The sequence below is a fragment of the Melanerpes formicivorus genome, unplaced genomic scaffold, assembly GCF_026170545.1.
Source record: "Melanerpes formicivorus ecotype bairdi unplaced genomic scaffold, bMelFor1.0.p_v2 SCAF_8, whole genome shotgun sequence".
Taxonomy (NCBI): Eukaryota; Metazoa; Chordata; class Aves; order Piciformes; family Picidae; genus Melanerpes; species Melanerpes formicivorus.
Window position 1 is genome coordinate 3,230,602 of NW_027142360.1, and position 25,366 is coordinate 3,255,967.

General features: G+C 52.7%; 1 protein-coding gene across 1 annotated transcript in view; it reads right to left on the reverse strand.

Moving 5' to 3' along the window:
- The window catches only part of ADA2 (adenosine deaminase 2), a 35,408-nt gene extending 31,046 nt beyond the window's left edge, over positions 1-4,362 (reverse strand). The window contains exons 1-2 of the mRNA XM_068141836.1: positions 4,067-4,362; positions 2,431-2,759 (exon numbers count right to left, since the gene is read on the reverse strand). Coding sequence (XP_067997937.1) covers positions 2,431-2,746 — 316 coding nt within the window. The 5' untranslated portion in view covers positions 2,747-2,759; positions 4,067-4,362. The remainder of the gene's footprint in view (positions 1-2,430; positions 2,760-4,066) is intronic.
- Between the last annotated feature and the right edge of the window lie 21,004 nt (positions 4,363-25,366).

Here is a 25,366-nt window from a genome sequence, read left to right on the forward strand (position 1 = left end):
CCCCCACCCCTCAGCTATTGATAGACATTGATCAGATCCCCTCTCAGCCTTCTCTTCTCCAGACTAAACATCCCCAGGGCTCTCAGTCTCTCTTCACAGGGGAGATCCTCAAGTCCCCTAAGCATCCTTGTGGCTCTCTGTTGGACTCTCCACAGCAGGTCTCTGTCTCTCTTGAACTGGGGAGCCCCAAACTGGACACAGTACTCCAGGTGTGGTCTCAACAGGGCAGAGTAGAGGGGGAGAAGAACCCCCCCAGCCCTGCTGGCTGTAATTTCTATAACCTCCAACTACAGGGAGTCATACTGTTAAGATGCTGAGGAAGTGTTGTTTCTGCTCTCAACAGAGAGTGACAGCATAGGTGTGCCACAGCTGTCTAGATCTGACCCTTCCCTCACTGGCAATGCCACCTGCTTTGTGAGCAGGAATAGAAATTACAACAGTAATTCCCAGGGGCTCTCATCAAGACTGAGGCCTCTTTGACTATGCTCTACTCAAGCAGCTCCAAGGAGGTGATTTTTGCCCTACAAGCTTACAGCTCTTGCAAAGATTCTGAGAAGCCACTTTAACAAATGCTGGATTGAAAAGTGTCATTTTTGGTCTGATTCCTTCTTGGTGTCAGAGACATCCCACTGGAGGTGAACAGGAGGCTACTTTCAAATTGCTTCCGTTTGGCAGTTAAAGGATAATGGCAGCTCTGAGTTACCAACCCCTCATGGTAACATTAGGATGCTGAAATCCAGGGATCCTCATCCCACACCAGAGGCTGGGAAGGAGAAGGTGGGAAGTACCTGGGCTATGAGGAAGGGCTGAGCGAGCTGTGAGTGTTCAGTCTGGACAAGAGGAGGCTGAGGGGAGACCTCACTGCTCTCTACAGCTCCCTGAAGGGAGGTTGGAGTGAGGAGGGGGCAGCCTCTGCTCCTTGGTGACAAGGACAGGACCAGAGGGAATGGTTCCAAGCTGCAGCAGGGGAGGTTCAGGCTGGATCTCAGGAAATATTTCTTCACTGGAGGGGTTCTCAAACTTTGGAATGGTCTGCCCAGGGCAGTGCTGGAGTCACCGTCCCTGGGGGTGTTCAAGCAGCCTGTGGACTTAGGGCTGTGGTTTAGTGGTGACCCTGCAGTGCTGCATCAAAGGCTGGGCTGGTCATCCAGCTTGAAGATCTCTTCCAACCTACGACATTCTGTTCTGTGCAGTGTGAAAGATGGCTCTTATCCTTGTGCCAGTGTCACAGCCTTACAAGTGAAAAATGCTCCTGTGGAGAAGCTGACTCTCAAATCATCTGAAGCAGGTCATCAACCTGTTTCCAGACAGCCATGTGGGCAAGGCCACAGGACTCTGAATCTAAAAAGGCATCACCTGGAAGGGGGGGACATGGAGACATTAGGTTTCCTGCTACCCAGCCTAGGTAGTTTAGCTTTCACCCTGACTAGAAATGTCCTCTCCCTCTTCCATTGCAACCTGGAGCACTGAGCTTTCAGATGCAGTTGTGTCCCAGCTGCTCATCAGAGGATGCACAGGATGGGCTGGTGAAGGTATTGGGCAATTTCATTTCACTATCTAACCCAAAATGGTCCAAATGCCTTCAAAACTGTGTCTGTGCTGCACAGTACAGAAGCCCTCTTGGTGTAGGCTGTGGCTGCCCACTAGAACATAGTTTCTCTGCTGCTCAACAGAGGAGAAAAGACATTTCTGACAACAAAAGGAGTAGCACCTGCCTTTAGAAGCAGATATCCCTGTGAGTGCACAGACCAGAACCTGATTCAGGACAGCTAAGAGAGAGAAGAGGTTTTACACAGTATTCTGTAGGTCACATCAACAAAAGCTTTGACTTGCTTTCAACAGGTAAAGAAATTTGCAGCGTTTGAGGTAGCACCTTCCTCCTCCAGCACCCCCAGACTTCCCAGATGACTTCCCTTCCTCCTCCAGCACCCCCAGACTTCCCAGATGACTTCCCTTCCTCCTCCAGCACCCCCAGACTTCCCAGATGACTTCCAAGTCTGCTACAGAACCACCTGCAAAAAGACTTATTGGGGGATACAGCATTTCTGGCTAGGAGAAGGCTGTCAGCATGTCTGTGGCATGGGTATGTAGAAGAAAGGAAAGGCCCTGGCTGAAACATGCTGAGCAAATATGGGTGCCTATGACATCTTGTCTTTGCTTCCTCTGCCCTTTCTCCCCACTTGAAAAGCTGAAGGATCCATATTGTAAGTTACACCAAGTGCTACAATTGCTGGAAATGTGCATTCCTCCAATCCATCCTCCTCTTCCTTTCCCCCCCTGCTCTGTTCCCAAGCTCAGAGGCAGGGCTTTTCCTGGAACCCAGTGTGCACAGTTTACAGCTCCCATAAGCTTGTCTGCCACACAGCACTTTGTCCTGGCTTTGCCACAGACAGCAGAAGGTGAGGGGAGGATGAGCAAGGCCAAGCCTACCTTTGGGCATGCGCCTCAAGATGCTGAACACGGTGCTCTGCTCAATGAGGCTTCTGGCCCGGAAGAAGTGCATGCTTGGAGGAAATTCTCCTCTAGCCATGGCCCTTGAGACCTCCTCTTGCTTGAGGTTTAGGAGCTTTGTACTGAGCTGCTGCTCCTCTCTGTTCAGCACCACATTGCCACCTGTCTGGTGGCTTTTCTCCTCCTGCATCAGAGCCTCCCGGTCCTTCCAGAGGGGAGCGGGAAGGCAGAAGGAAGCCAGGTTCAGGAAGAGGAGGTATGCCAGCCCTATGCCTTTCCCACGTGGAGCCTTCATCTTCTCACTGCACCTAGGCAGGGGGAAAAGGTCAGGGCATTAGCACAAGCCCAAAAGTGGCATCTTAGCAATGACCCCTTGGGATATTAAAATAGAAGAGAATTAACCAGGTTGGAAAAGACCTTTGAGATCATTGAGTCCAACCTATCACCCAGCACCATCTGATCAACTAAACCATGGCACCAAGTGCCTCATCCAGCCTCTTCTGAAACACCTCCAGGGATGGTGACTCCTCCACCTCCCTGGGCAGCACATCCCAATGGCCAATCTCTCTTTGAAGAATTTCTTGCCCTGTTGGCCCATCCTGCAGAAACAGCGAGTTAACTGTACCCTCAGTACTGAGGGGAGCATCTGATACCTGTGTCCCCTCTGTTTAGGGCTGGACATTAGCAGGCTTCCCTGTGATGCTCCTTGCAAGACTGCAGGCGGGATGGAGAAGAGAGAGATTGCTCCTTGGGTGAGACTGGCACCACATCAGGCAGATCTGCAATGTGGCAAAGGCCTTGCCCTGGAACAGTGGAGACTGGTGAGGTCAGGACTCTGACTTGCAAGCTGGGATGCAGCCCCCTCAGAACAAGGGGTGCTGGTGACAAGATGCTGACTGTGCTGCTAGTGTCCTGGGGAAGGAAGCAGGGGGCCACAGCACTTCAACTGCTTTTGGTTTTTTGCTTGAGCTAATTGGATTCCCTGGAGTCAAGAGAGGATCTCGTTGCACCCTTATAGTACATTCCAGCTATCAGAGGAGTTAATTTACAGGCAGCAAACCCCATGGCTTCCTCTGCAGTGCCAGAGGTGTGTGTCTTCCCGGCAACCCCAGAAGAAAGAGGACGGAAATGAGGCCATGGGAGTAGCAAGAGATCACAGAAGACAGGCACATGTGAACTCTGAGAACTCTGCCCTTCCCAAAAAAAGCACAGCTGCAACACAATCCTTCGACACCAGGCTTCAGTGGCCCTCCACACCGCTCTCTAGGCTACAGCAGGCTGGAGAGAGAGAGGCTCAGCTTCTGTAGAACGGTCCCCTGTGACTTGCACAGTGAGTTCCTGCTTGCACACGTGTCTTCTGTCTCTAGTCCCAGCTCTACCACCAGCATACCCTCAGTCCCATCAGTGGGTCCCAGGAGAGGAAGGGGGCGGGGGAGCAATCTGCTTGGAACAGAGATAGGGGGGCGGGGGGCAGACTCAGCCCCAGGAGAGGAAGGGGGCAGGGGAGCAATCTGCTTGGAACAGAGCTGGGGGTAGGCTCAGTCCCAGTCAGGCCCGGCTCTAACTGAGAGAAAGGAAGGTGCCGTCCTATCGCTGGTGAGACTGACTCACTTACTGTTAACTTTCCTCCTCCTTGCATCCAGAGCTCATCCAGCTGCCACCCGGGAGAGCAGGGCGCAGTTATCTCTCTTGCAAGCTGCCACTGTCCCAGCAAAGATAAAGAGACAGGATCCGTCCCGGCGGTGCGGAGCGAGGCACGGCCGACGCAAAAGATTCCTCTTCCTGTGCTGCCGCCCTGCCTTGCTCGGCTTTTATTCATCCCTGCCCCCCCTGCTTCATGAATATATAACGAGGAGGAGGAGGCAGGGGAGGGGGTGAAAAAAGCAGGGTGCAGGCGGCTGAAGCGAACGGGGCTGGGGAGCCAAAGCAGTGGGGTCACCTATGGGAACCCCTCCAGCCCCTGCACAGAACAGAGCTGAGCTCTTTAACTCATCAATGACTGCCGGCGAGCTGATCAGAGGCTTATCTCTGCGGCCCTCCCATGTGCTCTGATATGCAGATGTGGCTTTTAAACACCCAGGAAGAGCTGCCTCGGCAGGCATTGCCCGGGACGAGGAATCTGATTCCGAGCGCTGTGCGTTTGATGCAGACCCCACCGCAAACTCGCAGCTGGCTTTGCTTGCTTGCTTGTTTGCTTTTTCTCCTAGAGAATGGTTCGTAAAAACCGTTTTAAACGCTTTTTGCCCAGACTTCCCCAGCTGTGCAACCCAGGCAGATGCACCAGGGCTGCCTTGGGCAGGCAGGGCTGAGCCTGGGAGTCAGTCAGGTGGAGGAGGCTTCTGGAAGACAAAACCCCAAACCACAACAAATGTTGTAACTTTGCTGTTTTATTCTGCACACTTGAAGGGAAGAGAGTTTTAAATGCATTTAAAACAGATCTTATCTAAACAGCTTCCAGTGGGGAACAAAGGCCATGCAGCTTACTGGAATAAAAATGCAAATAACTAACTGAATGGGCTTTGATGAAAATGAAACAAGTACCTCACAAGCCAAGGAGTATTGTAAGCAACCCACAGCAGTCACAGGTTTTGGGGCAGAGAACCTGGTCAATAATGTGTTAAATTTCGTTGACAGATTGAAAGCAGGGTGGACAGGCTCCCCTGAATATCCCAGCTGGACACTTCACAGTACCACAGAACAGTAGAGGTTGGAAGGGACCTCCAGAGATCATCCACTCCAACCCCCCTGCCAGAGCAGCATCACCCAGGGCAGTCTGCACAGGAATGCATCCAGGGGGGTTTGGAAAGTCTCCAGAGAAGGAGACTCCACAACCTCTCTGGGCAGCCTGCTCCAGGGCTCTGGCACCCTCACTGTGAAGAAGTTTCTCCTCATGTTGAGCTGAAACCTTCTACATTCAAGTTTGTGTCCATTGGTCCTTGGCTTATTGCTGTGCACCACTGTGCACAGTAGAGCTTGCCCCCCTCCCCTTGCCCCCCACCCCTCAGCTATTGATATACATTGATCAGATTCCCTCTCAGCCTTCTCTTCTCCAGACTAAACAGCCCCAGGGCTCTCAGTCTCTCTTCACAGGGGAGATCCTCAAGTCCCCTAAGCATCCTCCTGGCTATTTCTTGGACTCTCTCCAGCAGGTCTCTGTCTCTTTTGAACTGGGGAGCCCAGGACTGGGCACAGCACTCCAGGCGTGGTCTCAGCAGGGCAGAGCAGAGGGGGAGAAGAACCTCCCTAGCCCTGCTGGCCACACTTCTTGCTGCCCCCCAGGGTCCCATTGTCTCTCTTGGCCACCAGGGCACATTGCTGTCCCATGCAGAACTTGCTGCCCATCAGCACTCCAAGGTCTTTCTCCATGGAGCTGCCCTCCAGCAGGGCAGTCCCTAACCTGCACTGGTGCCTGCTGTTGTTCCTCCCCAGGTGCAGGACCCTGCACTTGTCCTTATTGAACCCCAAGAGGTTTGCCTGCAGCCAGCTCTCAGCCTGCCCAGCTCTGGTTGGATGGCAGCACAGCCTGGCAGGTGTCAGCCACCCCCCAGTTTTGTATCATCAGGAACTTGCTAAAGGTGCACTCCATTCCCTCAGCCAGGTCATTGATACTGAACAAAACTGGATCCAGTAATGATCCCCGGGGAACACCACCGGCCCCAGGCCTCCAAGGTGACTCTGTGCCACTGATGACAGGGTTAAATGTCATTGACTGGAGCCACTGCAACAGATTGAAAGCAGGGTGAACAGGGTCCCCTGAATATCTCAGCTAGACACTTGTCAGCTTTTCCTCCTCTCCTGGTCCCTTCACCCTTTGCTGTCACCAAGATCAGTGCCAGCATCTATGCAGGGATGAGCCAGGGTTCCCCAGGGCTCTCCAAGCCCCAGAGGGCAGTGTGTCCAGAGGGTGGCTGCAGCCCCTTCCCTGCCCCTCAGCAGGATGGATTTTTCTGGAGTCTGGAGATGATCCTGCTCCCAAAGTCAGAGCAGAGGAGGCAAAAGATGACCCAACTGTGCTTTGCAGCAACTATCAGTTGAAAAAAGCAGCCCAAGGATGGGAAGCACGAGGAAGGATCACAGAGGGAAGCGTGTGGAGTGGAAAAGAAACGGTTAAACAGGGACAAGTGTTCCACCTACAGGTACCTTCAAGGGAACAACATAAGCAAAGGAGGGGATTTGCTCTCTTTATCTCCCAGTAGTAAAACCTGATGGTTAGGAGCTTAAAACCCAATTCAGGCTAGGCAGTAAGAAAACCATCTCTAGAGTGAGCAATGTAGTGCTAGAGACAGGTTCCCAGGGAGGAGAATTGAGGAGGGGTTCAAACGCTGTGCAAAGAACTTCAAACAGCAGTTCAGAGCCAGGCAGGGGGGTTGGTAATGCCTGCCAGAGGGCCTCTGAGGTTTCAAAGCAGCACTGGTTTGTCCTGTCACATCAAGCTTGAAAAGCAAAAGCAAAGCCTAGTGCTAAAACACTTCTTTAATGGGACTGTTCCACATAAGCAATCACAGCCACTGGCAGGGGAGTGCTGTGCAAAGGTTGCAAGGGTTGTGCTAGGGAATAAGGTGTTTGAGATGCTTTGCTCTCTGTTAACTTGGGCTCCATGCTCTGAAAACATAAAAATCACAGGGGGCCAGCACTAGTGGAACAAGAGCACAGATGCTTTTGGCTAGGACCTGTCTGGACATGGAGGGCAGAAGGAGCCAGGGTATGGAGCAGGTCCAGAGGAGGGCCCTGAGAATGATCAAGGGGCTGGAGCACCTCTGCTATGAGGCTGAGGGAGCTGGGGGTGTTCAGCCTGGAGAAGAGAAGGCTCCAGGGAAACCTAATAGAAACCTTCCAGTACCTGAAGGGGGCTACAAGAAGGATGGAGAGAGGCTGTTGGCAAAGGCCTGCAGGGACAGGACCAGGGCCAATGGCTTCAAACCAGAGCAGAGCAGATTGAGATTGGGTGTTAGGAACAAGTTCTGCACCATGAGGGTAGCAGAGCACTGGAACAGGTTGCCCAGGGAGATATTCCAGGTGAGGCTGGACAGGGCTCTGGGCAACCTGATCTAGTGGAGGATGTCCCTGCTGAGTGCAGAGGGGGTTGGACTGGATGAGCTTTGGAGGTCCCTTCTGGCCTGGACTATTCTGTGGTTGCCATCAGCCAGGAGCCCCATTTGTGGGAGGGCCTGGGTCCCTGTAGTGCCTGCAGGCATTCACAGCTCTGGCTTCAGGCCTCCCTGGGAACCAAGGTAGGGTATAGGAAAACTTCCTCTGCATAAAGGACCAGCAAGAAATGTTGCAGGAGTCATGCCAGCAGATCTCTTGGCTGGTTTGAGTTGTTACTGAGAAGTGGGGAGCCTGTCTAGAGGTTGTGTGTTAGCTGTGTGTCTGTGCACAAGATTGCAGTTCCTGTCCAGTCGTGGCTGGTTCCTAAAATAACCTTGAAAGCTGCTTGGCTCCAGTTCTGCTTGCTGTTTGGTTAGAGCTGATAGAGGCACAGTCTTGCCCAGCTCCTTCATCAAATGCCCTTCCTATTGCCTGCTCAGCCCATGCTGACCCCCTGGGCTGCTGCAGCTGTACCTAGCAGTGTGCAAAAGCCCTGCTTGAAAGCTGTCAGGGGCACTCTTTCCCTCTGCCCAGGTGCACATCAGATGCATGTGAAGCCCTAAATAGCTGGTGGCCACCACACAGAGTTCTCAGTGAATGCCCTTTGGCTCAGTTTCAGTTCCACATGCAGACTGCTTTGGGCCTGGTTCTATGTGTGGCTTGTTCTGTATTTGGGGTTGTTTTCTTAAACCTTTTGACTTCTTGGAAGATGGCTGCCACCTCCCCCAGCACATTTCCCCACCTCTTGCTCCTGCAGCCTCACAGCTGCCATCACAGCTGGATGTCTGCTCCCACTGGTCAGTCCTGACAGCAGCAGGGGTGCGAAGGGGAGCACAGACACAGTCCCCAGCGCTGGGGTGAAGGCAGAGGGAAGGGCTGCAGAGGCAGAGGCAGCACTGGGCTTGCAGACCTCTGTTTTTCACTTCATCTCTCAGCTCCTTGTCTCACACAGTGCTTTACAGCACCCTGCACAGTTCAGCCTCCTGCTGCAGCCTCTGCATGGAGGATCAGCTTGCTGTGTGCCCCTGCAGATCCCACTGCCAGATTAAATCCCTGCAGCGTGTGGAGATGACAGCAAAAGCTTTAGTGGTGGTGAATCCAGCAGAGGCTAAGCCTAAGCTCTAGTGGTGATGAATCCAGCAGAGGCTAAGACTAAGCTTTAGTGGTGATGAATCCAGCAGAGGCTAGGCCTAAGGGAGGTGCAGACCTGTCTATGTTGCCTGAGTGGGGAGCTCATTGTGTGTAAACCAAATCCTAACCAAGGAGTATTTCTGATAGTAGAGAGGTTGGATGTCTCTTAGCTTCCCAGCCTCTGAACATGCTGACAGGAAGGATCTGGAGGTGCTGGAAGGTGTCCAGAGAAGGGCCAGGAGGATGAGCAGAGGGCTGGAGCTGCTCTGCTGTGAAAGCAGACTGAGAGAATTGGGGTTGTTCAGTCTGGAGAAGAGAAGGCTCCGAGGTGACCTCATTGTGGCCTTCCAGTATCTGAAGGGGGCTACAAGAAAGCTGGGGAGGGACTTTTGAGGGTCTTGAGTAGTGATAGTACTGGAGGGAATGGATCCAAACTAGCAATGGGCAGATTCAGATTGGATGTGAGGAAGAAGTTCTTTCCCATGAGGGTGGTGAGAGCCTGGCACAGGTTGCCCAGGGAGGTGGTGCCTCATCCCTGGAGGTGTTTGCAGCCAGGCTGGATGTGGCTGTGAGCAATCTGCTGTAGTGTGAGGTGTCCCTGCCCATGGCAGAGGGGTTGGAACTGGCTGATCCTTGAGGTCCCTTCCAACCCTGACAATTCTGTGATTCTATGACATCTAATTCATGCTCTGGAAATGCTTTCCCAGCTCTATCAGTTAGCTGTCTTTCCTGTGCCAGCTGCCTCAGCTGTGAAATGGAACCAGCTCTCTGCCTAGCTGCCCTGCTTGACAGTGGTGCAGTGCCCTGGTGAAATGGCCAGGCTGCCCAGGCCAGAGGCTGGGTGGCTGCACTTTTGAAGTGCTCTAGTTTTGAGGAGAAAACTGTGAAGTGGGGCAGGGGGCTGGAAGACAGCTGTAGGTGAGCAGTACAGTAGTGAATGAGAGCAGGCTGTGCAGAGCCTGCTCCTTGAACCCCTCTCTCTCGGCTGTGCCTGGGCAAGACCGCAGTGCCAGTCCCTGCTCTGAAGTGGTTCCAGCCTCTCAGCCCCAGGTTACTGCCTGAAATGAAAATGCCTAGAACGTGTAAAAGTCCTTAGTGCTGTAAATTATTATCCAGAATAGACTGCACCATGATGTTCAGGAAGAGTTGGCGATCCTGAGGGTCTTTTCCAACCTGAAAGTTTCTGTGTGATTCCTTGTGTGATTGAAACCTCTTCACTGGCCTGCTAAATAACCTCTGCTTTGATCTGGCTAGGCACAGGGTGGGGTTCCCCCCTCAACTTTGCACCCAGCCAGGCAAAAATCTGGGACATTTACCAGCCAAGCAAGGAGGTCAGTGGGAGCCCTGCAGGAGAGGACAACAGTCTGCCATGGTTCATGCTAGCAGCACTGCTTCCCAGCCTACAGCCAAGCTCTGCTCCCCCTTCAGAAACCCTCCCTCCCCATGGCTGCCCAGCCATGCTTCTGTGCATAGAATCATAGAATCATTAAGGCTGAAAAGATCATCAAGCCCAACCATAACCCAAGTACCATGACCACTAAACTGTGTTCTGAAGCACCACATCTACAGTTTCTTGAACACCTCCAGGGATGGCAGCTCCACCACCTCCCAGGGCAGCCTGTTCCAAGGCCTCACCACTCTCTCAGTAAAGAAATGTTTCCCAATGTCCAATCTAACCCTCCCCTGGCACAACTGAAGTCCATTTCCTCTTGTCCTGTTGGGAGCTACTGTGGAGAAGAGACCAACGCCAGCCTTACTACAGCCTCCTTTCAGGGAGCTGTAGAGAGCAGTGAGGTCTCCCCTTAGCCTTCTCCAGACTAAATAACCCTCAGCCACTCCTCATATCCTGCCCTCCAAACCCCTCACCAACCTCATTGCTCTTCTCTGGACACCACCCAGGCCCTCACTGTCTTTCCTATCCTGTGGCACCCAGAGCTGATCACAGCACTCAAGCTGTGGCATTCCCAGTGCTGAGTACGGGGGCATGGTCCTTTCCTTGCTCCTGCTGGACACAGTGGTTTTGATACAGGCCAGGATGCCCTTGGCCTCCTTGGCCTCCTGGGCACACTGCTGGCTCATGTTCAGTGACTGTCCATCAGCATACCCAGATCTTTTTCCATCAGGCTGCTTTCCAGCCACTCTTCCCTGAGCCTGTAGTATTGTTTGGGGTTGTTGTGACCAAAGTGCAGGACCTAGCACTTGGTCTTGTTCAACCTCATCTCACTGACCTCAGTGCATCAATCTAAGCTGTCCAGCTCTCCCTGCAGAGCCTGCCTACCCTCCAGCAGACCAACACTCCTGCTCAATTTAGTGTCATCTGCAAACTTGCTGATGGTGCTCTCAATCCCCTCACCCAAATCACTGATAAAGAAATTAAACAGAACTGGCCCCAGCACCAAGCCCTGGGGGACACTGCTTGCAACCAGCCACCAGCTGGATTTCACTCCCTGTATCACAACAGGGGCCTGGCCATCCAGCCAGTTTTGAATCCAGCATCTGTCCTTCCCCTCCTCCTCAGCTCCACCTGTGGCCATCTGAGGTTTTAAAATGAGTAACAGCCTCAAGATGCCACAAGGACAGGAGAGAGCCAGGGAAAGAGCTAAACTCCCAGGTTAAGGATGAATCACACCACAAGTGGAGTCATTGATTTGTAATCATTGCCTGGCTCCCAAATAGCTTGTGAATTCCTGAGCAGTGACTGCCATGAGGTGCTTTGGCCTATTCCCAGCACACCTGCAAAAACTCACCGCCCTTCTGCTCAGGAGAGCAGGGCTCACAGCTCTGTCAGCCCATTGGCACTCGCTCTCCGGCATCGGAGCCAGCAGCGTCCACCCACAGCAGCCTGCAGCACCTCAGGCTGCTGCTGCTGAGCTGAGCCTGCACAGCCATCACAGAACCACACAGAACCAACCAGGCTGGAAGAGACCTCCAAAATCATCAAGTCCAACTGATCACCCAACCCTATCTAATCAACCAGCCCATGGCACTGAGTGCTTCATCCAGGCTTTTCTTAAACACCTCCAGAGACAGTGACCCCAACATCTCCCTGGGCAGCACATCCCAATGGCCAGTCTCTCTGTCTGGGAAGAATTTCTTTCTAGCATCCAGCCTAAACCTCCCCTGGCACAGCTTGAGACTGTGTCCTCTTGTTCTGGTGCTGCTTGCCTGGGAGAAGAGACCAACCCCCACCTGGCTACAACCTCCCTTCAGGAAGCTGTAGAGAGCAATAAGGTCTCCCCTGAGCCTCCTCCTCTCCAGGCTAAGCAATCCCAGCTCCCTCAGCCTCTCCTTATAGGGCTTGTAATAAGTAAGTCAAACTGCATGATTTCCTTCTAAGCCCTCCCCCTGCCCAGCTCGCTCCCCACGGCTGTCACACAGTGGAAGGCTGGGAAGGAGAAGGACAAAACAAAGCAAGGCAGTGTGTATTAGCACTCTTGTTGCTTTGGGAGCAAACAGCAGGCTGCCAAGGGCTTCCAGGACAGGAGCTGAGAGCCCTGGCTGCTTGGGGAAAAGGCTTAGCATCATCTAGGGCAGGTTCCAAGTTGTCTCTGAGGTTCCTGGGCAAAGGTTTCCAGAGAACAGCAGCAGAGCCTTGTGTGTGTTATTTGTATTCTTGTATTCTCTCCCTCTGCTACCTACTAGAGGCAAGAAAGGAAGCAAACTAAGCAACTGAAACGACCTGAATTAGCAAGAGTACTTGACTCACTCTCTCTGGGGAATGACTTTAGGGAGGGAAGCAGCCCAGTCCCACTGGGGGAAGTGTTTTCTCTCTTTTTTGCATTAGTCACCTCGTGTTTCCTGCCTGACCTTTGGTGTCTCTGCATCACCAGGCTGTGGTGACTCCCACAGCTCAGCATGGCTTTGAGGGAATTTGCCCTTCTGTAACAAGCAGGGCAAAGTTCCTCCTCCAAACAGCTATATTCCATCTAAACACCCTCCTACTCCAAGCTCCCAGCTCCAGCCACCTGACTTCCCCAGCTAGAACCTGAAGCAAACCCTAATCTCTGCCCTAATCCCCTGAACCTGTGCCCCAAGAGTCCATCACACCTTGGTACAGAGGATCTGAGTAGATCCCTGGTCACACTGCAGCTCTGCCAGGATATCCTGTGTCTCCACATCAACCACCTCCTCATCTCACTGCCCCTACATCTCACTCTATCTACATTACCCAGGCTGCTCCACCATCCCCTGCACTTCAAGCCCTGTTAGTAAGAAGCACAAAGCCTTGCAGTAGCAGAGCACCATGGTTTCTCTCTCTCTCTCCCTGGGCTCTCACAGAAGTCTCACCAGAAGGTACATATTCTACACTGCATCCCAAAGCTATGGCTCTGTCAGATACTTCACAGCTCCAGATGTGCTTTGGGAGAGAGGGTAACAAAGGTTAGGAAGCACACCAGCAGCTACCCCCAACCTTCAGCTGCTCAGAGTCACAGAAACATTCAGGTTGGAAAAGAGCCTCAGGATCACAAAGTCCAACCCAGAACCCTGCACTACAAGGGTCACCCCTAAACCATAGCCCCAAGCACCACAGCCAAAACACCATGAAACACAGCCAGGCCTGGGGACTCCCCCACCTCCCTGGGCAGCACATTCCAAGGCCTGACCACTCTTGATGGGAAAAAACTTTTCCTAATGGCCAGTCTAAACCTACCCAGTGGCAGCTTGAGGCCCTTCCCTCTTGTTCTGTCACCTGTGAGAAGAGACCAGCACCAACCTCTCCACAACCTCCTTTCAGGGAGCTCTAGAGAGCCAGGAGGTCTCCTCTCAGCCTCCTCTGTTTCACACTAACCAGCCCCAGCTCCTTCAGTCACTCTCCAGCAGATTTCTTCTCCAGGCCCTTCCCAGCTTCCTTGCCCTGCTCTGCCCTGGCTCCATCCCCTCCACATCTCTCTTGGATTGAGGTGCCCAGAACTGGACACAACCCTCGAGGTGTGGCCTCCCCAGAGCTGAGTCCCAGGGGACAATCCCCTCCCTGCTCCTGCTGGACACAGCATTGCTGATCCCAGCCAGGATGCCTTTGGCTTTCTTGGCCAGCTGGGCACACTGCTGGCTCCTGTTCAGCTGCTTATCCATGAGCACCCCCAGGTCCCTTTCTGCCAGCAGCTCTCCAGCCACACTGCCCCAAGCCTGTAGTGTTGCTTGGGGTTGTTGTGCCCCAAGTGCAGGGCCTGGCACCTGGCCTTGCTGAAGCTCATCCTGTTAACATTGACCATGGATCCAATCTGTCCAAGTCCCTCTGCAGAGCTTACCTACCCTGGTGCAGATCAACACTGGCACCTAACATGGTGTGTCATCTGCCAACTTACTGATAGAATAGAATAGAATAGAATAGAATAGAATAGAATAGAATAGAATAGAATAGAATAGGTTGGAAGAGACCTTCAAGATCATCCCATCCAACCCATCAACCAATCCAACACCACCTAAACAACTAACCCATGGCACCAAGCACCCCATCAAGTCTCCTCCTGAACACCTCCAGGGATGGTGACTCCACCACCTCCCCAGGCAGCCCATTCCAATGGCCAATCTCTCTCTCTGTATAGAACTTCTTCCTAACCTCCAGCCTAAACCTCCCCTGGCACAGCCTGAGACTGTGTCCTCTTGTTCTGGTACTGGCTGACACAGAGTGCTGATACACTCTGTGCCTTCATCAAGGTCATCAATAAAGATGTCAAACAGAAGTTACTCTATAGTGTATAGTTTCTTTTCCTCCTGTGCATGAGGCAAGTTGATATTTGGAATGGGTTTAAACTACAAAATGCATGGCAGTGAGGATTGTTTGAGTTAAAAACTGACCTCCCAGAAGTGCCTTGCAACAAAGCCTCATCCTGCCCAGGGAAACTTCATTGAAGAGATGTCAAAACATTCCCCTCAGAGGTACATCCATATCCTGTCACTAAAAATGCAGGCAGTGCCCTCAAGCCAGTCAGCACTATCAGCACTGCCAGCAGAACTCCATTCCCCCCAAGCATTGCCCAGCTTCTTAGGCAGGGCTCTGCTCTGTGGGGTTTGTATTGCTATCAGCTGTAGCAGCACCTGGGCAGCAGATCTTAAAGCAAAGTGAAGGTGACAAGAGTCACCTGTGCAGGGTACACACTCAACAGCAGGGACTGAGCCCTTGGGATTGCCACAGAAAAAGCTCAGGGCATTTCTGGCGTGCCTGGACTTGTTGGTCCTGTTCTTCAGGGGCATTCCAGCTCAGCCCATAACACTTTGCCTCTTGTCCCCTGGCACCTCCCAACCCTGTCCTGCAGGTAGTGGTAGGTGCAATCTTCACTTCCCCTAAATCCCTGCATTGCCCCAAGAGATGCTCTTTCACTGCCACAGCACTACCTGCAGCAAGCAGAGATGTCTTCAGTGCACCTACCCCAACGTGGGTGACAAGGAAGGTACAAATCATGGAATCATAGAATTGTCAGGGTTGGAAGGGACCTCAAGGTCTCCAGGCTAAGCAACCCCAGCTCCCTCAGCCTCTCCTCACAGGGCTGTGCTCAAGGCCTCTCCCCAGCCTTGTTGCCCTTCTCTGGACACCTTCAAGTCTCTCAATGACCTTCTTAAACTGAGGAGCCCAGAACTGGACACAGGACTCACAGTGTGGCCTAACCAGTGCAGTGTACAGGGGCACAATGACCTCCCTGCTCCTGCTGGCCACACTATTCCTGATGCAGGCCAGGATGCCATTGGCCTTCTTGGCCACTTGAGCACACTGCTGGCTCATGTTCAGCTGGTGCAAGATCCTCAGTTCACAGGACAAGAGCAGAACAGGACCTCACTAAGGCTTTTTAGCAGAGCTTTCTCAAATAGCTCTCTTCAACAGTGGACACCTGCACGATTGTCTGAGTTATCCCACAGAGTCAAGCCTCCAGAGGGTCTGCTCAGGGCCCTGATGCTAGCTACCACATTCTGTAAACCTCCTCAAGGCAGATGTAGTTTCCAGGGATTAATACAATCTGCTGCCAGTCTCTAGACTCGAGCACCACACCACTATAAATGCTCATGGTAACCACAGCAGGCATTGTGAAGGAAAAGACCTTTATCACCTTAATAAATCCTGATGAAGAGCCACTGAAGGAGCTGGGGCTGTTTGGTTTGGAAAAGAGGAGGCTGAGGGGAGACCTCCTGGCTCTCTACAGCTACCTGAAAGGAGGTTGTGGAGAGGTTGGTGCTGGTCTCTTCTCCCAGGTGATAGAACAAGAGGGAAGGGCCTCAAGCTGCCACTGGGTAGGTTTAGACTGGCCATTAGGAAGAGTTTTTTTCCCATGCAGAGTGGTCAAGCCTTGGAATGTGCTGCCCAGGGAGGTCATGGAGTCCCCAAGCCTGGATGTGTTTCATGGTGGTTTGGCTGTGGTGCTTGGGGCTATGGTTTAAGGGTGACCCTTGTAGAGTAGGGCTCTGGGTTGGACTTGGTGATCCTGAGGCTCTTTTCCAAGCTGAATGTTTCTGTGATCCTGTGATCAGGCACCACTCACCTGTACCCCAAACTCTCTGCCGTGTTGGAACAAGCCTGTGTTAGAACTGCACAGCACTCAGTTCTTCCTTAAACACCACCAAGCCCTGCCATGGCACATCCTGAGGCAAATCATGCAACAGGAGGCTGTGCACTGTGGTTTCACTGAGGCTGGCCTCTAACTCTTTGCCTTTTGCTCTTGATCTGACAGCAAATGCCCCTTACAGCTGGGTGCCATTTGTTTTCCCTTGCTCTGAGTTTTCTACAGCTTTGATCTCTGGTATCCCTACCTGTCTGTGTCAGGGGCCTTCTGTAACTTCTGTGGCTTTTTGGGAAGGTGAGAGGCAGTGGAGGGAGGTATGGTTTGTAGCATCACAACCCAGCAGTGGTTTGGCACCCCTATGCCTTCTGCAGCAGTGCAGGTCCCTGGGTTTGTAAAGATCTTGCTCCCAGGAAAGGGATATGGAAAAATGGGGAGCAAGCAGAGGAACTACATAAAGATGAGTGTTTTAGCAAAGCTTTTGAAACAGTGTTGGGGACAAAAAGCAGTGCAAAGCATGGGAGAAATTCTGCCTCAGGGGTAATACAGGCATGCTAAAAGAGTATTCACCATTTTGCTCTGGAAATGGAGAGCTATAAGCCAAGCTGAACCCCTAACTGCCTCCAGTGATTGTGGCAGCTTCTATGTGCTCATCCTGTTGTGAGTCAGGCCTGATCAGATCTTATCTGCAGCTCTCTCAGGTGTTCAAAACCTGCCTCTGAAAGATAACAAGGAAGGTGAAATATCACAGTATCACAGTATAACTAAGGTTGGAAGAGACCTCGAGGATCATCAAGTCCAACCTGTCACCACAGACCTCATGACTAGACCATGGCACCAAGTGCCACGTAAATATTTGCCACTCATGCCATCCTCACCAGTCACAGAATTGTCAGGGTTGGAAGGGACCTCAAGGCTCATCCAGTTCCAACCCCCCTGCCATGGGCAGGGACACCTCACACTACAGCAGGCTGCTCAGAGCCACATCCAGCCTGGCTGCAAACACCTCCAGGCATGAGGCTTCCACCACCTCCCTGGGCAACCTGTGCCAGGCTCTCACCACCCTTGTGATGATGAACTTCCTTATCTCCCTTTCTCTAACTTGGATCCATTCCCCCCAGTCCTATCATTCCCTGACACCCTCAAAAGTCCCTCCCCAGCTTTCTTGTAGCCCCCTTCAGATACTGAAAGGCCACAAGAAGGTCTTGCTGGAGCCTTCTCTTCTCCAGATCAAACAACCTCAACTCTCTCAGCCTGTCTTCATGGAGAGGAGCTCCAGCCCTGAGAAGAAGAGAAGAGCAGCCACCAGCACCCTTTTTGGACTCTTTTATGGAACCAAGATGAAGATAGATCAAGGTAGGGATGCAGGAGGGACAGCAGTGCAATATGTTCAAAGATCTTTTGCAGACTCTGCATCCAGCTTCTGCGTCAGTGAGGCCCTAATGCAGTATCTTAGAGTCATCGCATCATAGAATTGTCAAGGTCAAGGGACCTCAAGGCTCAGCCAGTTCCAACCCCCCTGCCATGGCCAGGGACACCTCACACTACAGCAGGTTGCTCACAGCCACATCCAGCATGGCCTTCAAAAACCTCCAGGCATGAGATTTCCATCACCTCCCTGGGCAACCTGTGCCAGTCTCTCACCACCCTCATGGGGAACAACTTCTTCCTAACACCCAGTTTGAAGCATTTCTACTTTTTTCCCCAACCTCCCCAGTCCTATCACTCCCTGACACCCTCAAAAGTCCCTCCCCAGCTTTCTTGTAGCCCCCTTCAGACACTGGAAGGCCACAATTAGGTCTCCTTGGAGCCTTCTCTTCTCCAGACTGCACAACCCCAACTCTCTCAGTCTGTCCTCACAGCAGAGCAGCTCCAGCCCTCTGCTCATCCTCCTGGCCCTTCTCTGGACACCTTCCAGCATCTCCAGATCCTTCCTGGAACACAGGCTCCAGAACTGGACACAGAGCTCCTAAAAAAAATGCAAACCAAATCAAGCTTAATAAAGCCTACAATGAGATACAGCCAGGCTGCAGCACACTGGGAAAGGCCTTCTCCGTTAGTGAGAGGAAAGGAGATCCAGCAGCTACATTTAGTGGGTGGATGTCTTAATGCCTCTGACACCGCCAGCTCGCCTCCTCCTGCTGCTGTGCCAGCCCAGCCTGCACTGCCAGTTGCAGCGCTGATGCAAAGCTGTAATTGCCAGCATGGAGGCTGGGGCCAAGGGGAATTCGCTGAGGCAGCCAGCGTGAGGCTCTCCAGCAGTCTGTCAGCTCCTTCAGCCTGCGACGGAAATTAATCACTGAAGCTGGAGGAAGCGCACCTGAAACAAAACCCCCACTGGCCTCACTGAGGAGGCAGGACATGTCCAGCCTGTTGAAATGACACTGTAATTAAAACTTAATAAAAAGTGGCATTTATCAATGGGCTGTGTTAACTGTGTCTGAAGCCACCGGGATAAAAGCAAAACTCCTCTCGGTCTTTTCCTGCCGCGTTAAAAGCAAGGGAGGCATGAAACGGATCAATAACGCCGGCCACGTTGGCTCTTTGTTCAGGCCAGAAGAAAGCTTTGCTGTTGGAAAGCCTCAGTTGGCATGGCTTCAGCCACTGAGACGCTGCCTCTTGGCCTCTGCCAGGGCCCCTGCTGGCAAGCTCCAAAAGAGATTGCCAGGGTACTTACATGGGCGCATAAAGAATGCTCCCAAAAACGCTGCCGGGGACCAGCTGTCCCACTCCAGGGGACACCTCCAGGTTATTTGCATGAGCAAATACAAATGTATGCCCCAGAGAGCGCTGCCAAGGCCCCTGCTGGCATGCAGCAGGGGCTGCTGCCAGGGTAGTCACCCGGACACAAAGCAGCGCAAGACTCGAGGTGAGGCTGCCACGGACCTGGTGTGTTCATATCTCACTCCTGTGAGGGCGCTTCGTGGCACAGCCCCTTGTGGGCTCATAAGCACCCAGCGCCCTTCATCCCAGCTGGATTGCTCTCCACTTCTTTTGTGCTGGCTACAGACCTGCAAAGCAGGAAGACTGCCAGACGTTGAGCTCCTTCCTTCCCTCGCCCAGCTGCGTCCGTCTCTCTCCAGCCACACAACAGCTGAGCAGCTCAGCACAGTGCCACCTGCTCCCCACCTCCAAGCTCCCCCTCCAAATCCCATGTGCAGTCCCCCCAGGGATGCTTAGTGTGTTCCCCCTTTGGCTACACCCTCCTTCTGCGGGGCTCTGTGCCCCCATGGAGCCGTGGGGTGGATCAAGCAGTGTGCAGCAGTCAGGAGATGTGGGCACCTTAGGATGAAACTCTAAATAAGCCTGGCTGAGGCAGGGTGGCCAAGGCAGGCAGCAATGGGGAGAAGAAAGGCCTGGGGACAAACAGGATACCCTGGTCTTCAGTCTGCTGCTGGGTGTGCTTGTGGCTAGTCCCAGTCTGCTCATGGGGAGCAGCTACTGTGGCTTCTGCTAAGAATGCCCCAGAAGTGCATGCTCACATTTGCTGTTGGGTTTGCTTAGGCTGTGACCCTGGTTCTTCCCCCTGAGCTCCTGTCGTGGCTGGAGTGCTGCTCTTCCCCCTCACTGCTTATCTGCTGTACTTCATCAGCCACTGGCTTGCCACAGGCCATCAAACCTGTGAACACCACTAACTGCGTGGAGGTGGTGGTTTAACTCCAGTTCTCTTAAACAATCAAGTAGTCTGGAGAGGAGAAGACTGAGAGGGGATTTCATAAATGGTTATAAATATCTGAGGGCTGGGGGTCAAGAGAGAGGGGGCAGGCTCTGCTCAGCTGCACCCTGGGATAGGACAAGGAGCAATGGATATAAACTACAGCATAGGAGGTTCCACCTCAACATCAGGAGGAACTTCTTCACTGTGAGGGTTACAGAGCCCTGGAGCAGGCTGCCCAGAGAGGTTGTGAAGTCTCCCTCTCTGAGCACTTTCCAGCCCTGTCTGGATGTGTTCCTGTGTGACCTGTGCTGGTTTCTCTGGTCCTGCTCTGGCAGGGGGGTTGGACTCAAAGGTTTCCAGAGGTCTCTTCCAACCCCTAACACCCTGTGAGCCTGTGACACCAGGCTGGTCCCTTTTTGGTTGCTGGTAAGTCCCTGTTCTCCTCTCTTTCAGCTTACAGTAGCCACTAACAGAGAAGTCACACCAAGACTGCCAAGGAACAGGCTGCCCAGGGAAGTGGTTGAATTGCCATCCCTGAATGTGATTAAATCCAGCTAAATATGGTGGGCAAGGACATGGTGTAGTAGTGGTCCTGGTAGAGCCAGAGAATGGTTGTACTTGGTGACCTTAAAGGTCTTTTCCAACCAGAGTGATTCTGTGAGTCATGCTCTGGTTGCCAGCAGGCTTTCAGCAAGTGCAGCTGGCACAAGCACACTGCTGGTGTGATGCAGGCACCCTTCAGGGATGCTGAAAATGGGTAAAAGCACTTTCAGAGAGACAGCTCTTGGGCACTTTGCCCTTAGGAAGGTCAGTGCTGCTGCATGGCCAGCACCTTCTGAGAGAAATAAAGCTGGTAGAAAGTAAGTTTGCTTCTGTGCTTCCCACCTGAGCCGGTGGTTAAACTGTGGAGCTCACGCCCTCGAGATGTTTAAGGTAAAGGATTTTTTCTGCACCTTTTCACAAGGCCCTGGCACAAGCCCTTACTTGAGTACAGACACTTGTGCCTTTCCTCTCAACCCAGATCACCCTCAGGACTGCTCAGGATTGCAGTGGCTATTATCAGTGCTGAGTTTAAACAGGAACAGAGGAACTGGTTTGTGTTGGATCACACAAACTCTCCCTCTCTTCTAGCACTCTGGTTTCACCTTGGGTCAGCATCACAGGCAGAGACACAACAACCTTCAGTAGGCAGAAGCAGGAGCAGTTCCCTACCAAGGAAACTTTTCCCAAACTCACAGTATCACAGTATCACCAAGGTTGGAAGAGACCTCAAAGATCATCGAGTCCAACCTGTCACCACAGACCTCATGACTAGACCATGGCACCAAGTGCCACATCCAATCCCCTCTTGAACACCTCCAGGGATGGCGACTCCCTGGGCAGCACATTCCAAAGGCTAACAACTCTCTCTGGGAAGAATTTCTTCCTCACCTCCAGCCTAAACCTCCCCTGGCACAGCTTGAGATTGTGTCCTCTTGTTCTGGTGCTGGTTGCCTGGGAGAAGAGACCAACCCCCTCCTGGCTACAACCTCCCCTCAGGGAGTTGTAGACAGCAGTAAGGTCTCCCCCGAGCCTCCTCTTCTCCGGGCTGAACTCCACCCAGGGAAGGCTGAATTCAGCTTTGGTAAGCAGGGTTTACATCACTAGAAGCTTTTGGTACTTTAATTACAGCTTTTAATATTGGCTCTAAAAATGTTTGAGGCCTGCTGAACTCTTCTGAGTCCTGCTAAGACCCCTGGGCTCCGTTGCACATGGCCAAAGGAAATTCCACAGGTATGATGTGAACGGTGTGGAAAGGCATCGCCTTTAACTGTCCTAATGTGATTTCTGAGGTAGTTGAGTATCTCTGTATTTCACACAATGAAACAGGGAGATGAGGGAATCTGGAGGTGCTGGAAGGTGTCCAGAGAAGGGCCATGAGGATGAGCAGAGGGCTGGAGCTCCTCTCCTGTAAGGACAGACTGAGAGAGTTGGGGTTGTGCAGTCTGGAGAGGAGAAGGCTCCAAGGAGACCTCATTGTGGCCTTCCAGTATCTCCAAGAAAGCTGGGGAGGGAGTTTTTAGGGTGTCAGGTAATGGAAGGACTAGGGGGTATGGAGCAAAACTAGAAGTGGGTAGATTCAGATTGGATGTTAGGAAGAAGTTCTTCCCCATGAGGGTGGTGAGAGACTGGCACAGGTTGCCCAGGGAGGTGGTGGAAGCCTCATGCCTGGAGGTTTTTAAGGCCATGCTGGATGTGGCTGTGAGCAACCTGCTGTAGTGTGAGGTGTCCCTGCCCATGGCAGGGGGTTTGGAACTAGGTAATCCTTGAGGTCCCTTCCAACCCTGACAATTCTATGATTCTATAATCTTTTTGAGATGAAAAGGGGAGTTGAGTGAATCTTTTTGAGATGCTTATTACTTTAAGGAGTTTTATCAAGCTGCAACCACAAATGAGGGATTAAGGAGACTTTGACTCTGCCTCGGCTGGGGAGGAAAAATCCCTTTGTTTTTAGAGTGGGCTTCTGCTTCCCATTTGCATTCAGATTTAAAAGTACTCTGTATAGTGACAAAGCAAAGCTCTTGGTGCTTTTCCCTTTCCTGCACCTTGGTTTTGCACAACTTCCTTGTAAATGCACCACCAGTGCAGGAGATTGATGCAAAGAGTTAGGGAGCAAAACCTGCTGCATCGATGAAGGCTTGTGGAGATGTGAAGACTGCCAAAGGCTCAGCCCTCCTGTTTGGTTTGCAGGGCTGCAAAACGTCTGGGTTTAGTGAGTTGGGCAAATGCAGTCTGAAGCAACTGAGAGACAGATGTGAGACCCTGTGATGCCAGTGCTACAGCCTCGCTTTTCAAGCTAGAACAATACTTTAAAATGAAAAATTCATTACCCAGATCTGTGCAAAGCAAATGAAGCTCAGCCTCTCCTAACCTTGACATTTTCCAGACTGCTGGCCAAAGCCATGGGTAGGACACACGCACACACATCCATCCACCCCCCCCACTCTTCAAAGGGCTGGCTCGTCTGCCAGAGAATGCCTTTCAGATGTGGCTTATCTTCTCCGAACGAGCTGTGACACCACCGAGTCCCAGCCTATGAGGCACCGAGTGTCTCTACTGCCGGTTACTGAAACCGCTGGTGGTGAAGGCTTTGACCATGCACTTGCTGGGGTGCAGTCCCCGAAGGACTGCGCCCAAAAGAGAGGCTAAAAGCAAAGTGCAGCGATTAGTAAACCCGCGGCCAGAAGACCATTCGCAAGTGCTTTTGCCAGTCGCCGCTCGCACTTAGCCATTGTGAGCTGTTTTGGCAGCCGGGCTCTGCTCGTTGACGGGAGGCTGTCCTAACGCCACCCTCCTCGCTGTGTGTTTTGTCCTCGGTTCTCCCCCAGCTCCCTCGGTAATGTGACAGTTTCTGCCAAACGATGTTAGTGCATTAGCCACTTTTCAAGCCATCGCTTCCCCGCTGGGGAGGGTCTCTGCAGAAAGGGAGGATGGAGACCCGCAAGCCTCTCAGCTCCAAAGAGATTTTCCCCTCTCCGGTTAGTGGTATTCCCTGAGCCCTGTTGATGAAAGACACAGATGTGTCTGCAGAGGAGCAGATCTCAGCGCCTGCCTCATTCCCCAGAGCCCTCTTCAGCCAGTTTGATGTCTAAGTGGAAGCGAAGAAAATAAGCTGACAGTGGGGTTACCACCCAGATGATTTTCTGAATTGATTAGCTGCTTTTTCACAGGTCTCACAGCCTTACAAACAGCAGCCTCGTTGGATCTCACAAGCTAAGTAATGACCTCGGCTAGGAGAGCTCTAGAGAAAGACCAGCCGTAATGATGTGCTGCTTCCCTAGGAAAGAAACAAAGGAAAAGCCAGGGGGAAACAACGTGAAGGGAACTAAATAACAGCTAGAAAGAGGCAAGGGAAATGCAGCTTGCAGGAGTGAGAGGAAAAATAAGCACCTTTCAGCAGCAGCTGCTTTTCACTCCAATTTGAATGTAAAGGGCTGGGCGGGCAAGGGGAAGGTAGCTCAGGCTACGACTTCTTGAGATCAAGCCTGGGAGCGTGGGGCAGGCTCAGCAGCAGCTAAGGACCTTCTTTGGGTGTGTTGTGTTAGAGGTGATGTTGTAATAAACTCCAGATCCCTTCCAGCTGTCATGTGCTGGCCAGCCTGCTGCCGTAGGTGGGATGGCCAGGGGCCACCCATCACCTCCTTGCTGAACAGAGCCAAGCCGCGCAGGGCAAGCATGGTCCCTTCAGTCAGGCTCCCGCATGCCAAAACCCTCCCAGCCACGAGATTTTTTTGGCTCAAGCAGGGGCACCATTTGTGCCACAGACCTTCCTCCCACAGCTGCTCCCCTGCCCTGGCCCCAACTTGCTGGCTGTCAGTGCACAGTCTGTCTGTTTGTCTTTCCAGGGTCTTGCACCCCTGGGGCAAAATCTCTGGGATCTGCAAAGGGGAGAAGGCTGCTGAGCCCAGAAGCCTTATCGAGGCTTCCTTGGATTCTGACACCGTTTCTGAGAAGGAAGGCTCTCCCTGGGCAGGCCTGTACCTGGGGAAGCTTCATCACAAGTGGGGCTGGTGGCTGGCTGGCCTGCAGAGCACTTTGGGATCCAGAAGTGCCCTATGCAAAATGTGAGCTACATGTGCCTCTGGGTAGACACTTCAGTGAGGGCTGCCCCTGGCCTTACCTCAGGTGCCACACTCTGCTAATCCCTGCAGTGGTGATGTGGGGGGAGGAAATTTGTGGAAGTGGAGAGGCTTAGGCTGGAGTCCAAAGGTCTATGCTAATTTGGATCAGAAAATCCATCTTTGAAGGAGAACAAATGGCCCAGACCTCCTTAGCATTTGCTCCTGCCTCCTCCTCAACCCCCACAATAATGCAGGTTAGAAGAGGAAGGGTGCTACAGAGCCTCATCTCATTGCTTTTTCCCATCTGTGCTGTGCTAGTCCTGCCAGAGGTTTTATTTCATACACATGAAAATAAAAACCACAGGCTGGAAATAACACACACACCCCCCCAACGTCCCCTCCGCAAGCGCCCCAGCCTAGAACTGCAGTCTGCTGCTCTCGGAGCCTCTAATTAGCTAAGCAAGACAAGCACTCATTAGCCCCACCTGGGTCACTCTGCAACTGGGAAAGAGGAGCATTAACCCCCACATGGCTCCAGAAGAGCTAGGTGAGGGGCAGATTCATTTCCTGTGGCTGCCTGTCCCAACAGCAGGGCCCCAGGCAGCCCAGCCCCGCGGCGCTGTGCCTTTGGGTGGCGGCTGCGGCCGGGGTGGATGTGGGTGCTGGGGTGGACATCAGCATGAGGAGGCTGGGGATGCTGACAGCGCTTCTCCAGCTCCTCCACAGAGGCTGATCTGATCTCTCTGTGAAGTGCTATTAGTTGCAGATTTTGAGGGGCACTTTGGGAGGGGGAGGGATTTGTTACAGCGCCGCAGAGCGCAGCGCTGCGATTTCAGCTGTTCTTGTGCTCTGAAGTGCTTTGGAAGCTTCTCCTGGAGTCTGCCTTGGAATAGGAGGAGGCTCTGGCACGATGGGGACAGCCAGAGCTCAGTTTGGCACCGATCTGA